General features: G+C 35.2%; 1 protein-coding gene across 1 annotated transcript in view; it reads right to left on the bottom strand.

The window, feature by feature from the left end:
* DOP1A (DOP1 leucine zipper like protein A) overlaps positions 1–13040 on the bottom strand; it is a 73664-nt gene extending 60624 nt beyond the window's left edge. The window contains 4 exon segments of the mRNA XM_038554630.1: positions 403–592; positions 3829–3999; positions 8942–9123; positions 12903–13040. Of these exon segments, the coding sequence (XP_038410558.1) occupies positions 403–592; positions 3829–3999; positions 8942–9123; positions 12903–13040 (681 nt within the window).
* Between the last annotated feature and the right edge of the window lie 243 nt (positions 13041–13283).

The following is a 13283-nucleotide window of genomic DNA, read 5'->3' as shown; positions in this document are numbered from 1 at the left end:
CTTGTACAAATCCCATTACAGAATCCGGCTGTTGCTTTGTTAAAAATCCATCTTTCCTATGAGAGCTGTGACTGAGTAGAAGGTCTCTTCTGGAATCATATAATTAATGTGGCTATATTAACAATGGTCTTATCAGTTAGCAAAATGGTAATAAAGACCATTTATTTGCTTGAATAACCCATGGAAATAACATATAACCTATAATTCCATTTCCATGAAAAAAATATTTTGAAACTTTTAAAAACAATAATTAGTGACTAATTTGGTCTTTGAGTTTCCTTGATGAAAAATATCTCCACAAAAATAGGAACCCTGTTTGTGGTACAGTTCTCACTATCTGTCTGGAATAGTGTGCCTGGCTCTAAAGAAGTATGTTACGTGAGCAACCATATATAGACGTACCATTAGCTCAATATCACTGCCAATTATATAAAGTTGATCTTCCATGGAAAGCTTCCTGTTCAAATGGGCGAGAACGTATGTGATTCCTGGTAAACGTACAGCAGGACTGGTGAGGAGACTACCCCAGAGGGCACTATAGAAGGCTGACTGGTCCACTGCAGCAGCAACCTTTTCCAACAAGGTGTTTGTTCTGAGGTACAAAACAAAGTGGCTTAAGAAGACACGCATTTAGTTTCACATTGTTAAAAAAATTCTTCTTCTCCAGAAAGTATGAAAGCATTTATACTGTAGTTCTGTGCTTTGCCCTGGAGACAAGTGTGATAAACTAGAAGTGTATACTTCAGAGGACTAGATTTCAGTCCTGGTTCCCCCATTTACTAGCTGTGTTATTTGGAAAAGTCAAACTTTCTTCAGTTCTATGTCCTAATTTGTAAAATGAAGATAACAACGAAAATGCCCCAAGTCCTATACATCTCAATTAATAGTAATCCTACAGCAGAATATATTTTAATTTCTATGAAATTCTTTCTTTTTTTTTTTAAAGTAGGCTCTACACCCAGTGTGGAACCCAACATGGGGCTTTAACTCACGACCCTGAGATCTAGACACGAACTGAGATCAAGAGTCAGACATTTAACCAACTAAGCCACCCGGGTACCCCTCTATGAAAATTTTTTTTTAAAGATTTATTTATTTGAGAGTGAGAGAGCAAGCACATGTTCACATGTACACAGGGGGAAGAGCAGAGGGAAAGGAAGAGAGAGAATCTCAAGCGGATTCCCTGAGGAGCCCAACAATCTGGAGCTTGATTTCATGACATGAGATGAGATCATGACCTAAACTGAAATCATGAGTTGGACACTTAACCCAGTGAGCCATCCAGGCGCAATAAATCTTTCACCTTTTACTAAAGATTTCCATGGAGAGCCACCCAGGTGCACCACCTCTCGTTTTTTTTGTTTGCTTGTTTTTGTTTTTAAGGAGACTCCATGCCCAGTGTGGAGCCCAATGTAGGCCTTGAAATCAGAACCCTGTGAGATCAGGGCCTGAGATGAAATCAAGAGTCAGGCACTTAACAAAATGAGCCAGTCAGGTGATTCCACCCCCACCCCATAAATTCTTAAAGGTTATTTTCCAAATGTTTCCTTCTCTTTGAAATCGTATTATGTAATTCACAAAATTTAAAAAGTTTGTTGGAGATTCTAGCAGGGGAATATAGGCTAATCATTTATCTCTGACCAAAAAATGGTCCTCCTCTATTGTAGAAGGTCGCTGCTCTGATCAAGCACACAGCTTTGGGAGGGACACACCTGGAAGAGTGAAGGAAGGGGACACCTGCCTACTCAACCAGGTCAGCTGAATCAACCCTAGTTATCATGGGGTGACAGATGTCATAGCCAGATTGCCCTCATTTCCTGTAATTCATTAAACTTTGATAAATCAGACCTCTAACAAAATTATTACTTAGAAGATAAGTAAGGATTATCTTCTAAAATAAATTACTTTTGATTTGTTTCAAACTAGAGTAACATAATACACAAAAATATATTACATTGTAGTACAGTAGAGTCAGAATCAGAAGAACCTGATGATGTGCTCTACTGTTTACTTGCCATGTGACTTAACCTAACACTATACTCCCTTCTGGCCTTAATGTATCTATGGCTTAAAAGAACATGTTTATAAATCCCTTTATTAGAATTTGTGTGGAATAACTGTTAAAACACAATGCTATGGTCTGAAGGTCTCCTCAAAAGTCATGTTAAAACCCTAACCCCCCAAAATAATGACATTAGGAGAGATAGAGCCTTTGGGAGGTGCTCAAGTCATGAGGGTGAAACTCTCATGAGTGAGATTTGTGTTACTATGAAAGAAAACCCACAGAACTCCATAGTCCCTTCTACTGTGTGAGGTCACAGGGAGGAGAGTCCAATTATGAAACCAGGAAGAGGGCCCTCACCAAAACATGACTGTGCTGATACTGATACTGGACTTCCAGCCTTTAGAACTGTGACAAATTTGTTGTTTATAAGCTGCCCAATCTGTGGTATTTTGTTATTGCATCTTAAACAGAAGACACATAATGAGATACACCATAGATACTACATTCATAAAAATCATTATGTCAAAATTTTAACTGTATCTAGCAGACTTATAAAGTATTTCCCTTAGAATATAACAATTAGAAACAAAGCTGATTTATACACTAAATGAAATATCATGTTTCTAAAATTGTAAGTAAAAAGGTAAACAAAAGAAAATGATAAGTTTTGAGACAAAAAATAGATTTTCTCCAAGTAGGTTAGGAAGGTAATCCAGTATTTTCAGAATTAGATTCATACTATATTACAAGAATATATAACCACAATAAAAGAGAGTAGCTGGTCAATGTACCAAAGTAAAGTATTTAAATTTAAATCATTAAATGTACTCATAAAATAAGCTTGGCATTTTCTGTTTTTTTCCACCTGAATTTATAATTTCCTTTTTGGTAAGAATATCAGTAATAAGCTATTAAAGACAGTTAATGCTATCGTGCACTGTCTATAAACTTTCTAAAAAATAACACACTCCAAAATAGATTACATCATTTTCTTTAAAAAGTTAAAATATCAAAAAAAAAATAAATAAAAATAATGAGTTAAAATATCAAGAGCATCATGTCAATAGTTAGCAAAACAGCACTGTACTTGGTATTAGTTTCTTTTCTACCATTGATTATTTATTTATTTATTTATTATTATTTTTTAATTAATTTATTTGACAGAGAAAGAGACCACAAGCAAGGAGAGCAGCACAGGGAGAAGGAGAAGCAGGGACCCCATGACGCAGGGAGCCTGATACATGGCTTGATCCTGGGACTCTGGGATCATGACCTGAGCCGAAGGCAGATGCTGAATCGACTGAGCCATCCAGGTGACCCACCACTAATAATTTAAAAACTGTTGGCATATGGCCCAATTTCCCATTCTTTTATTAATTTAAGTTCCTATGTTTTGATTATTATTTTAAATTATGGGTTGCAATTTTTTTCATGACTTAAATGTGCTACGCACTGGACTAAGTGATTATTACAACAGAATGCACTATGTATAATGTTTGTTTTGTAGATGAGGAAACTGAATAAAGTTCTCAAATGGTGAAAAAGCGTTCCTAAGCTGTCCAGTCCATCAAGCCAGGATTTGAACCCAGTCCCTCGGCCTCTCAAGTCTGTGCTCGTACTACCTACCTATATTTTCATTGTAATATACAAACTAAATATACTACTTTCTTTTTTTGTTTTTTTGGCTATAGAAACCTTCAGGTCATATACTGAAATGCATAGAATAATTAGTTTTTATGACGTTAAAACATTAATCCGAGGATGCTTGCTGACAAATCCATGATTTTGATCGCTTAGCTGCACCACCAGCAGTCCTGCCTTACCTCTCATAGTACTCCGATCCTTCTTCTAAGCCAGGCAGAATGCCAGTTAGCAGTCCTTGTAGACCAGGCTTCAGGGTCTTACCCAAAGGCAAGTAATATATCTCGTACAGACTCAGCAACGTTGGCTTCACAGACATGGCAGCATTTGCAAGAAGAGGAAATAACCCAGAACTGTTTCCAAAAATAGAAACAAAAGGGAGTGGGGAGAGGCACATTAACTACAAAGTATCAATTCACATATATATATTCATGAATCTTGATTTGTATTTTGACGAAAGAAGTACTACTGATCAGCTCAAAATGCTATCTATATATTGATGACTTCTACATCCATTTAACCAATCCAGGTCTCTCACTTAAGCTTCATATTCACAAACCCAGTAGCTACACAGTTATTTCACCAAGTCTTCAAATTTCACAATTTCAAAATATGGCATCACCATCCATCTGGCTGACCAAAAATCTATACATTTAGGAAGATCCTTGACTCAAAATAATCTTCTTCATAATCAATCACCAAGTTTTCTCTCCAAATCATTCTTCTAGATATTTTTTTGAATATTATAAATTATCTCTACCAGACTTTTCCTTAGAAGACATAACCATTATATAGAGCTCAGTTATCATGACTTGCCAGGTATCGCTTCAGTATTATCCTGAAGCACTTGTTGTCAGTAAAACCTTTCATTAGTTTCCTATTGCCTTTCAGATAGTTTAATGTAGCTTTTAATATTCTTTAAAAGACTTTATTTATTTGAGACAGAGAGAGAGCGTGCAGGAGCTCGAGCATGTGCACATGCTGGGAGGAGAGGCAGAGGGAGAAGGAGAAGCAGATTCTTCGCTGAGCAGGGAGCGAGACACAAGGCTCCCAATCCTAGGATTCTGAGATCATGACCCAAGCGGAAGGCAGATCTTTAACCGACTGAGCCACCCAGGCACCCTACTTTTGACATTTTTTGACATTTTGTTACTACATACCTCTGTACAGCCCACATAAACTTGCCAATTTTGCTCTTGTACCTTCCGCTCCAACTATACTGAAGAAATTCCTTTTCAGGTTTGTTTTAGAACCTTCCATGCTCTTTTTAGTATCCAGACCTTTCCACATGCTGCTCTGACAGGTTCAATTCCATATTCCCATACTTACATCTTTTTTTGTTGCTTGGCTGACTCCGAGACTTTCAGGAATTAACTTAAGCTATTTCCTGGAGGAGGCCGTCTCCTAATTAGACTATGTTAGGCTCCCTATTTTGTGTTCCTATAGTACCTGATACTTACTGATTCTAGTAAGTAATTCTGTACTTATAGAGAAATTCTAACAGGTAAAGCTGTAAGTATCAGAAAGCAAGGGACCATGACTATCTTTTTGTTTCTGTATCCTAAGGCCTTAGCACCAAGTCCTCTTGCATTTAAGTACTTAACAAATACATTAAGAATCTCTTGCTCCTAGTTTATATAATAAATAGAGGTCATCAAGATAAAACTCCCTTAGTTTCACACTTTTCTGCCTCCAATTTTAGGTAGTCTGATCCAAATTTACAGTTGAAGCCTCCTGAAAGCTACCATGCTCCAAAAGTCCCAGGCCCAATGCTGGCCTTTGCCAGGGCTATGCTTCATCCATTCCTCCCCCCTCCCCCCCATAACTTCTCTCTCTCTCTCTCTCTCTGTTTTTCATGAATAAATAAATAAAATCTTAAAAAAAAAAAAGGAAAATCTACCACTCCTGAAACTAACAATACACTACATATTACGTAAATACCAGAAACCATAAAATTCTTAGAAGGAAACATAGGGGAAGAGCTCCTTGACATTGGTCTTGGTAACGAATTTTTGGATATGAAACCTAAAGCAAAAAAAAAAAAAAGAAAGAAACCTAAAGCAATAAAAGCAAAACAAACAACTAGGACTACATCCAACTAAAAAGCTAGTGCACAGTAAAAGATGATCAATAAAATGAATAAGTAATTATGGAATGAGAGAAAATATCTGCAAACCACATATTTAGATATAAGGAGTAAATATCCAAAATTAATATAAGGGACTCATATCTCTCAATACAAAAAAACCTCAAATAGTCCAATTAAAAAACGAGCAAAGGATCTGGATTCATATTTTTCCAAAGAAGATATTGGAATGGCCAATACAAACATGAAAAAGTATTTAACATCATTAATGATCAGGGGAATATAAATCAAAAACGCAATGGGGTATCACCTCAAAACTGTTAGAAAGGCTATTATCAAAAAGACAAGAGATAACAGGGCAGCCCGGGTGGCTCAGCGGTTTAGCGCCGCGTTCAGCCCAGGCCGTGATCCTGGGGACCCGGGATCGAGTCCCACATCGGGCTCCCTGCATGGAGCCTGCTTCTCCCTCTGCCTGTCTCTGCCCCTCTCTCTGTGTCTCATGAATAAATAAATAAAATCTTTAAAAAAAAAAAAAAAAAAAAAAAAAAAAAAAAGACAAGAGATAACAAATGCTGGCAAGGATGTGGAGAAAAGAGAGCCCCTTGTATGCTGTTGGAGAGAATGCAAATTGATACAATTATGGAAAACAGTAAGGAGGTCCTTCAAAAAATTAAAAATAGAACTACAATATAATCCAAAAATCTCACTTCTGGATATATACCCTAGAGGAAATGAAATCAGGATCTTGAAAAGATGTCTGTACTTCTATATTTACTGCAGCATTATTTACAATAGCCAAGACACTGACAGATGAGTGGATAAACTGTCACACATGCTTATGCACACACAAGTGCACACACACACATACATGCACTCTGAATGGAGTATTTGGTCATAAAAAAAAATGAAATCTTGACATTTGTGACAATATGGATGAACCTGAGGGCATTATGCTAAGTGAAATAAATAAGTCACACAGAGGAAAACAAATATCGTATGATCTCACTTAAATGTGGAATCTAAGAAAACCAGCTGCATGAAAACAGAGTAGAGAGACTGGTGGTTACCTAGGTGATGGGGGGAGGAGAAGTGGGTGAAGCTGGTCAAAGGTACAAACTTCCAATTACAAGATAGATAAATTCTGGAAATGTAATATACAGGATGGTGTCTATAGTTAACAATACTGTATTTAAAGGTTAAGAGAGTTGACCTTAAAAGTTCTCATCATAAGAAAAGAAATCATAACTGAAGTTATGATGGATGTATTGACTAAACTTATGGTAATCATTTCATAGTATGTACATATATCAAATAATATGCTGTATGCCATAAACTTATACAATGTTATAGTCAATTACATCTCACTAAGGATGAGAATTTCACATATATATGAAAAAAAGAGAGAATGAGTGACCTGGAAGTTAGGTAAGAGGAAATTATCCAGAATACAACACAGACAGACAAGAGGTTTTAAAACAAGAGAGGATAAGAGATGGGAGAGCCAGAGTGAGAAGATCTAACACATGTTTACTCATAGTTCTAAAAAGGGGAGAGAGAACAGATGGAGTAAAGGCAATTTGAAGAGATTCAGAATTGATAAAAGTCACTAATTCATAGACTTAAAAATCCCAATAAATCCCAACCAGGATAAATAAAATGATACCTCCCTTAAATACATCACATAAAAAAAATAATTTTATGTGTCATTTGGTACTAATGACAAAAAGGTGGAGGAAAGGCTCTTATGGATAAGGTAACTAGGTAAGTATTCTCTGAGGATTTGATATTTAACCAGAGACCTGGATTAGAGCATCACAGGGTGAGGGAAACAAAAAATTAAGGAAGAATAAATAAAAAGAACTGTGTCACAGAATGGAGTAATTTGGATGGAAAGTGGAAGGAGCTGGAGGTAATTGACACAGGCAGGACCAAAGTATATAAAACTTTAGAAGCCACAGTAGGGACTTTGAATTTTACTTCTAAGTAACAGGAAGAACTCAATGGAGGTTTTCCCAGGGGAATGACATCTATTTAATGTATTAAAAATTTTACTCTGGTACTGTGGGGAGAAAGGGCATAAAAAGATAAGAACAGATATTACATGCATGCTAGAAGGCCAATGACAAAGACTAAGCTAGAGATAATTTACCTAAGAATAGATGCTGTCAGTCAGGGTGAAAAAAGTAAGTGCACTGGAACATCTATCAGAACAATAGCTAACATTTATTGAGTACTTCTATATGTTGCACATTGTTCTAGGCACTTTATACGTATTTACATTTTTAAATCTATTAACAATCCTGTGAAACTGGTAAACTTATTCTCCTTTTGCAAATGAGAATACACACAGAGAGGTGAAGAAAATGATCCATGATCAAAGAGCTGGTGAGTGGTAAAGATAAACCATTTTGATCCCACAGCTTCTGTTCTTTACCATTATGAGACCTAGCTTTTAGTGACAGAAGGTACATGAGAAGAATATGGGCAAAAGAAAACAAGATATTAAGTGTAATCTTTTGGATTTCAGGCTTGTATAAATGGATGGAAAATGATGCCATTTACTGAACTTTAGTACACTTGCAGAAGGCGGGGTTTATAGAAAATGAGTTTAGTTTGGAAGAGAGTGAGTTTCAGCTGCTTTTATAGAACCACACAAAAAATGGCGAGTAAGCCAGAAGTTTAAAGCAGAAGCCAACACTGGTGATACCGAGTTGGGAGTTAGCACTTAAAAGAATAAACCATGGATGTGGATAAGCTTATCCAACAAAAGAATACAAAGTGAAAAACATAAGACTAAGCAATCTTTAAGAAATTCTGTATGTCCATATGAAGACTGAAAAAGTAAACTGCAGAATGTAAGCCAAGAGAAAAAAAATACTTCAGGGAAAGAATGATTAACTACATTGAAAACTACTAAGAGATAAAGGTCTCTTATTTTTTCTCATCATAGTCCTTAAGTTTAAAAAGGCAGATAGCAGTATAGTCTCAACAATTCTAAACAAAAACTTGCCATAAATGACAAAGAAAAAAAAAACTTACATAAAGGAATAGCCTAAATTTTTCTGAAGCATTTAACTATCAAAATATTTGACATTGATCTAAAAACTTCCATTATTAAGGAGTTTTCAATATTTTAGTTTTTACTGCATAAAACATGAAACAGTTGAAAATATTTTTAATTTATATATAAATAATAAAATTATTCTTACCTGTATAAAAAAAGATCTTTGGCAAGTCTCTTAGGACCAATGATTTTGAAGATAATTTCATATGTTTCAAGTGCCTTTCGATGAACTCCACCTGGTAATGCTGGATGTAGGCATTGAGCTAGGCGTTTGCCTATGGTCAGCTTTTTGGGTACTACTTGGTACTTTGCATTATTTTGTAAAACCTTGAAGAAAACATTGTAATTCAGTTGAGGAAAACAAAAATATATCTTTTATTTCCATTTTCTAGCACAGAATTATCAAAAATCCTTATAGGACTTCTTTAGGCTCTAAATATTTATAAAGGATGCCAAATTACTCTTGCCTCAGTCAGTTATATCTATCAGTATATGCCATATTTAAAATTAAAACTGAGGATGTAAAAAAATTATTCTGTTAAAAACTAAACCCACCACATGGTAACAGAAACAGCATTTTTATGTTAAAAAAAATCACAGTATTTTGCCAACAAATTTATTCACAAAAGAAGGAAAGGATTTAGATTTTTGCTGATCTCTAATGTCAGTCAGCCTTAAATCTATTTTTGATATGCTGAAAGATATGAAGGAAATTGAATCTCAACATAAATGTAGGTGGAGGAGGGACAACCATTGCTTTAGTATATCATATGATATCAAGGAATTCTAATGCTTAAAAGAATCTACTTAAGATTATAACTGCCCATTTGTTTTTGCTAATTTAATATCCCAAGTGGACCAAATACAACTAACTGTATTTATTCAAACATAGTATTTCTTTAGAGATAATGGTCAGATCAGAATTTATAGACAATTCTATTTTATAAACCACCTAAGGAGATTTGTTAAACAACAAAAAGAACTTTATAAGTAAGTTCTTCTAAGTATTAAAGTGTTGCTAGAACACTACAGAATAAACACTCAGAATAAAAACAGTATAATATGCTAGAATTGGAATTTAGAAGAAATATAAAAAGTCATTTATTTTACAAAAAAGAACAGAAGTTAAAATACATAAAATGACCCGCCAAAGGTACCACAATAGAAAAGTCAGGACTAGATCTCCCAAATCAATCAATCAATCAATCAATCAATCAATCATTCATTCATTCATTCACGGCACAGAGAGAGAAGCAGAGACACAGGCAGAGGGAGAAGTAGGCTCCCTGTGAGGAGCCTGATGTGGGACTCGATCCTAGGACCCAGGGATCATGACCTGAACCAAAGGCAGATGCTCAACCACTGAGCCACCCAGGTGCCCCTAGATCTCCCAGTTTATAACAAAAGTAAAGGTTTGAACTGAGGTACAATTAGAGATACCATTTTCAATGTTCTTCCAACTACAATCTTTTAATTCATTGGATGCAAAGAATGTAAATAAAATTAAATCTATAAATGAAAAGCAAGTTAAGGGTAAAACATCAGGAATAATACAGCTATGAAAAATATTTTTCAACTAGCTACTTCTGTTAACAAAATATTAATTTGAATTTTAAACACAAAGCCAAGAGTCAATATTTACATATTTTAATTTGTTTTTTAAATAATCTCCACACCCAACGTGGGGGGTCAAATTCTAGATCCTGAGATGAGGAGTCACATGTTCTTCCAACTGAGCCATCAGGCACCCTAATATTTACATATATTTTAAGGAAAAGTATAATTATCTCTGCAGAAGAAAATTTAATGATCTATAACACAAAATGTTTTGATGAAAAAACTATTAAAACCAAATTAAATTTAAAAAGAAGAGTAAAATATAGCATCATTTTTTTAAAAGGATTTTATTTATTTATTCACGAGAGACAGAGAGAGAGAGAGAGAGAGGCAGAGACACAGGCAGAGGGAGAAGCAGGCCCCATGCAGGGAGCCCTACACAGGACTCGAGCCTGGGTCTCCAGGATCACACCCTGGGCTGAAGATGGTGCTAAACCTCTGAGCCACCCAGGCTGCCCTATAACACCATTTTCTAAAGGCATTTCTGAATTTAAAAACTTGTATAAATTTAGTATATTAATAAACAATAAAATTTTATATTAAAACATGTATTTAAACTATCTTCAACAAATTTATATTACATATATTACATATAATCCATGCCTGTTTTACAACCTAAAGTAAGGTTTTCAATGACTTGCATATCCTACTTTGGATTATCTGGATATGGTAAAATGTTTTTGTAAATATTAAGTAAAAAAGAAAAACAACTTATGTACTCAATTATGTATATTAATTTCTGCAATTTAATAAATTGCTTTTAAATAGCATTCTTAGTAAGTCCTCAGAAAGAGACTCTTCAGGGAGCCTGAGTAGCTCAGTGATTGAATGTCTGCCTTTGACATTCCTCAGATTGTGATCCTGGGGTCCTGGGATTGAGTCCTGCATCAGATTCCCCAGAGGCAGCCTGCTTCTCCCTCTGCCTATGTCTCTGCCTCTATGTCTCTCATGAATAAATAAATAAAATCTTTAAAAAGAGAAAAAGAGAGAGAGAGAGAGAGAGACTCTTCAGAACAAGAAAGAACCTCATTACCTTTAAAGCACATTCATACTTTTGGAGTGATTTCTTGAGATTATTTTAAGAAAAATCTGACAATTTATCAAACCTCAAATGATAAATCTTAGAATTTAACATGTCAAGCATTAGTCTGTACATTTAATTTTAAGATAAATCCTTGGCACATTAAAAATGAAAGCTATTTTTAAAGCTATCAAAATAATTATCTGTAGTATGTATGAGGTGACACAGTAGGGTCCTCGTAATGTATTTTAAGACAATTTCTTTCCTAATTGTATGCTCAGCTGTATGATGTTAATACTTACTGGGAGGGTTCTCATTTCTTATCTTCTTCTCCACTCCATTTAATATTTAAAAGCATTCCAATTCAATAATAATGGCTAAAAAAAAAAAAAAAAAAAAAAAAATTCCCTCCCAAATCCCCAATATCAAAACTCTAGGTGTGAGGTACATAGTTTGATCTAAGTTAAAAAACAAACAAGTAAACAAAAAACAGTGTTAAAATTTAAACCTATGAATTGATCCAAAAATGCCATTATAATAAGGGCTTAAAACTGGACATGTTAAGAGGAAATATGCAAGGTAAACCTCCAAGGCCTAAGCAACTACTTGTCACTTTTGTAAAAAGTACTGAATATACCTAAGAATTCCTTGGATAAAAAGTTTTCCTTACTGTTCTATACCATTTGTAAAAGATATGAGTCACCACATTCTATACGCAGTTTTTAATTTTGCTATCAGAAACTGTAGAACCGGGATCCCTGGGTGGCGCAGCGGTTTGGCGCCTGCCTTTGGCCCAGGGCGCGATCCTGGAGACCCGGGATCGAATCCCACATCGGGCTCCCGGTGCATGGAGCCTGCTTCTCCCTCTGCCTGTGTCTCTGCCTCTCTCTCTCTCTCTCTCTCTGACTATCATAAATAAATAAAAATTTAAAAAAAAAAAAAAAAAAAAAAGAAACTGTAGAACCATATCTGATGCTCAATTACAGAAACTTATTAGCCTTCAGAGTTAGCATATTTGTTTCCTACTCTTATGTTTTTTTATTTTTTTAAAATTTTTTAAAGATTTTATTTATTTACTCATGAGAGACACAGAGAGGCAGAGACACAGGCGGAGGGAGAACCAGGCTCCATGCAGGGAGCCCGACGTGGGACTCAATCCCAGGACCCCAGGATCATGCCCTGGGCTGAAGGCAGGCATTAAACCGCTGAGCCACCCAGGCTGCCCTAGTCTTATGTTTTTAATGGCAATGATGGAATATATTTTTCAAATACTGTGTTGATTTGGCCGCAAAAATATGCCTGGCTATACAGACAGGCAACTCATAAAGTAATAGAAGTACCAAAAATAATTCTAAGCTTTAGTTATATTTTTATTATTCTTTACTTCAAATTTTAGAGAAATATAGTAAGTACAAAATGAAATTTCTGATTTTTACTTCTTTTTATGGAATGGATAAAATGGACATACCTTATTAAGTTTTCCAAGTGCTGATATCAAATCTGCCCATTCACTGGAATATTCAAAATTTTTTAGTGCTTTGTCAATTGCAGCTACATAGTTTCTGTATTTGGAGTCACTCAGTAATTCTAGCTCTTCTGTGTTCATCCTCCCACAGCGTCCCACTAGAGACAAGTTCCAAAGTCATGTAAAACCATTACCTATAAAAAAAAGTTTGCAGAAGGAATCAAAGTTACAAAGTAAAGCATTAAAATGGGCTCATATGCTCTTGCTACAAAACTAGTGGATAACTTTAAAATATTTCGTGGGTTAGAAGTGGTCAAAATTGGTCAGCTACCATGTAAAGTCATGAACTATTACAGACAGCTTCAAAGATAATATTCTTATGTT

The sequence above is a fragment of the Canis lupus genome, chromosome 12 (genome assembly GCF_011100685.1).
Source record: "Canis lupus familiaris isolate Mischka breed German Shepherd chromosome 12, alternate assembly UU_Cfam_GSD_1.0, whole genome shotgun sequence".
Classification (NCBI taxonomy): domain Eukaryota; kingdom Metazoa; phylum Chordata; class Mammalia; order Carnivora; family Canidae; genus Canis; species Canis lupus.
The sequence above is the reverse complement of the archived record's forward strand: the minus strand, read 5'-3'. Positions and strand labels throughout refer to the sequence as shown.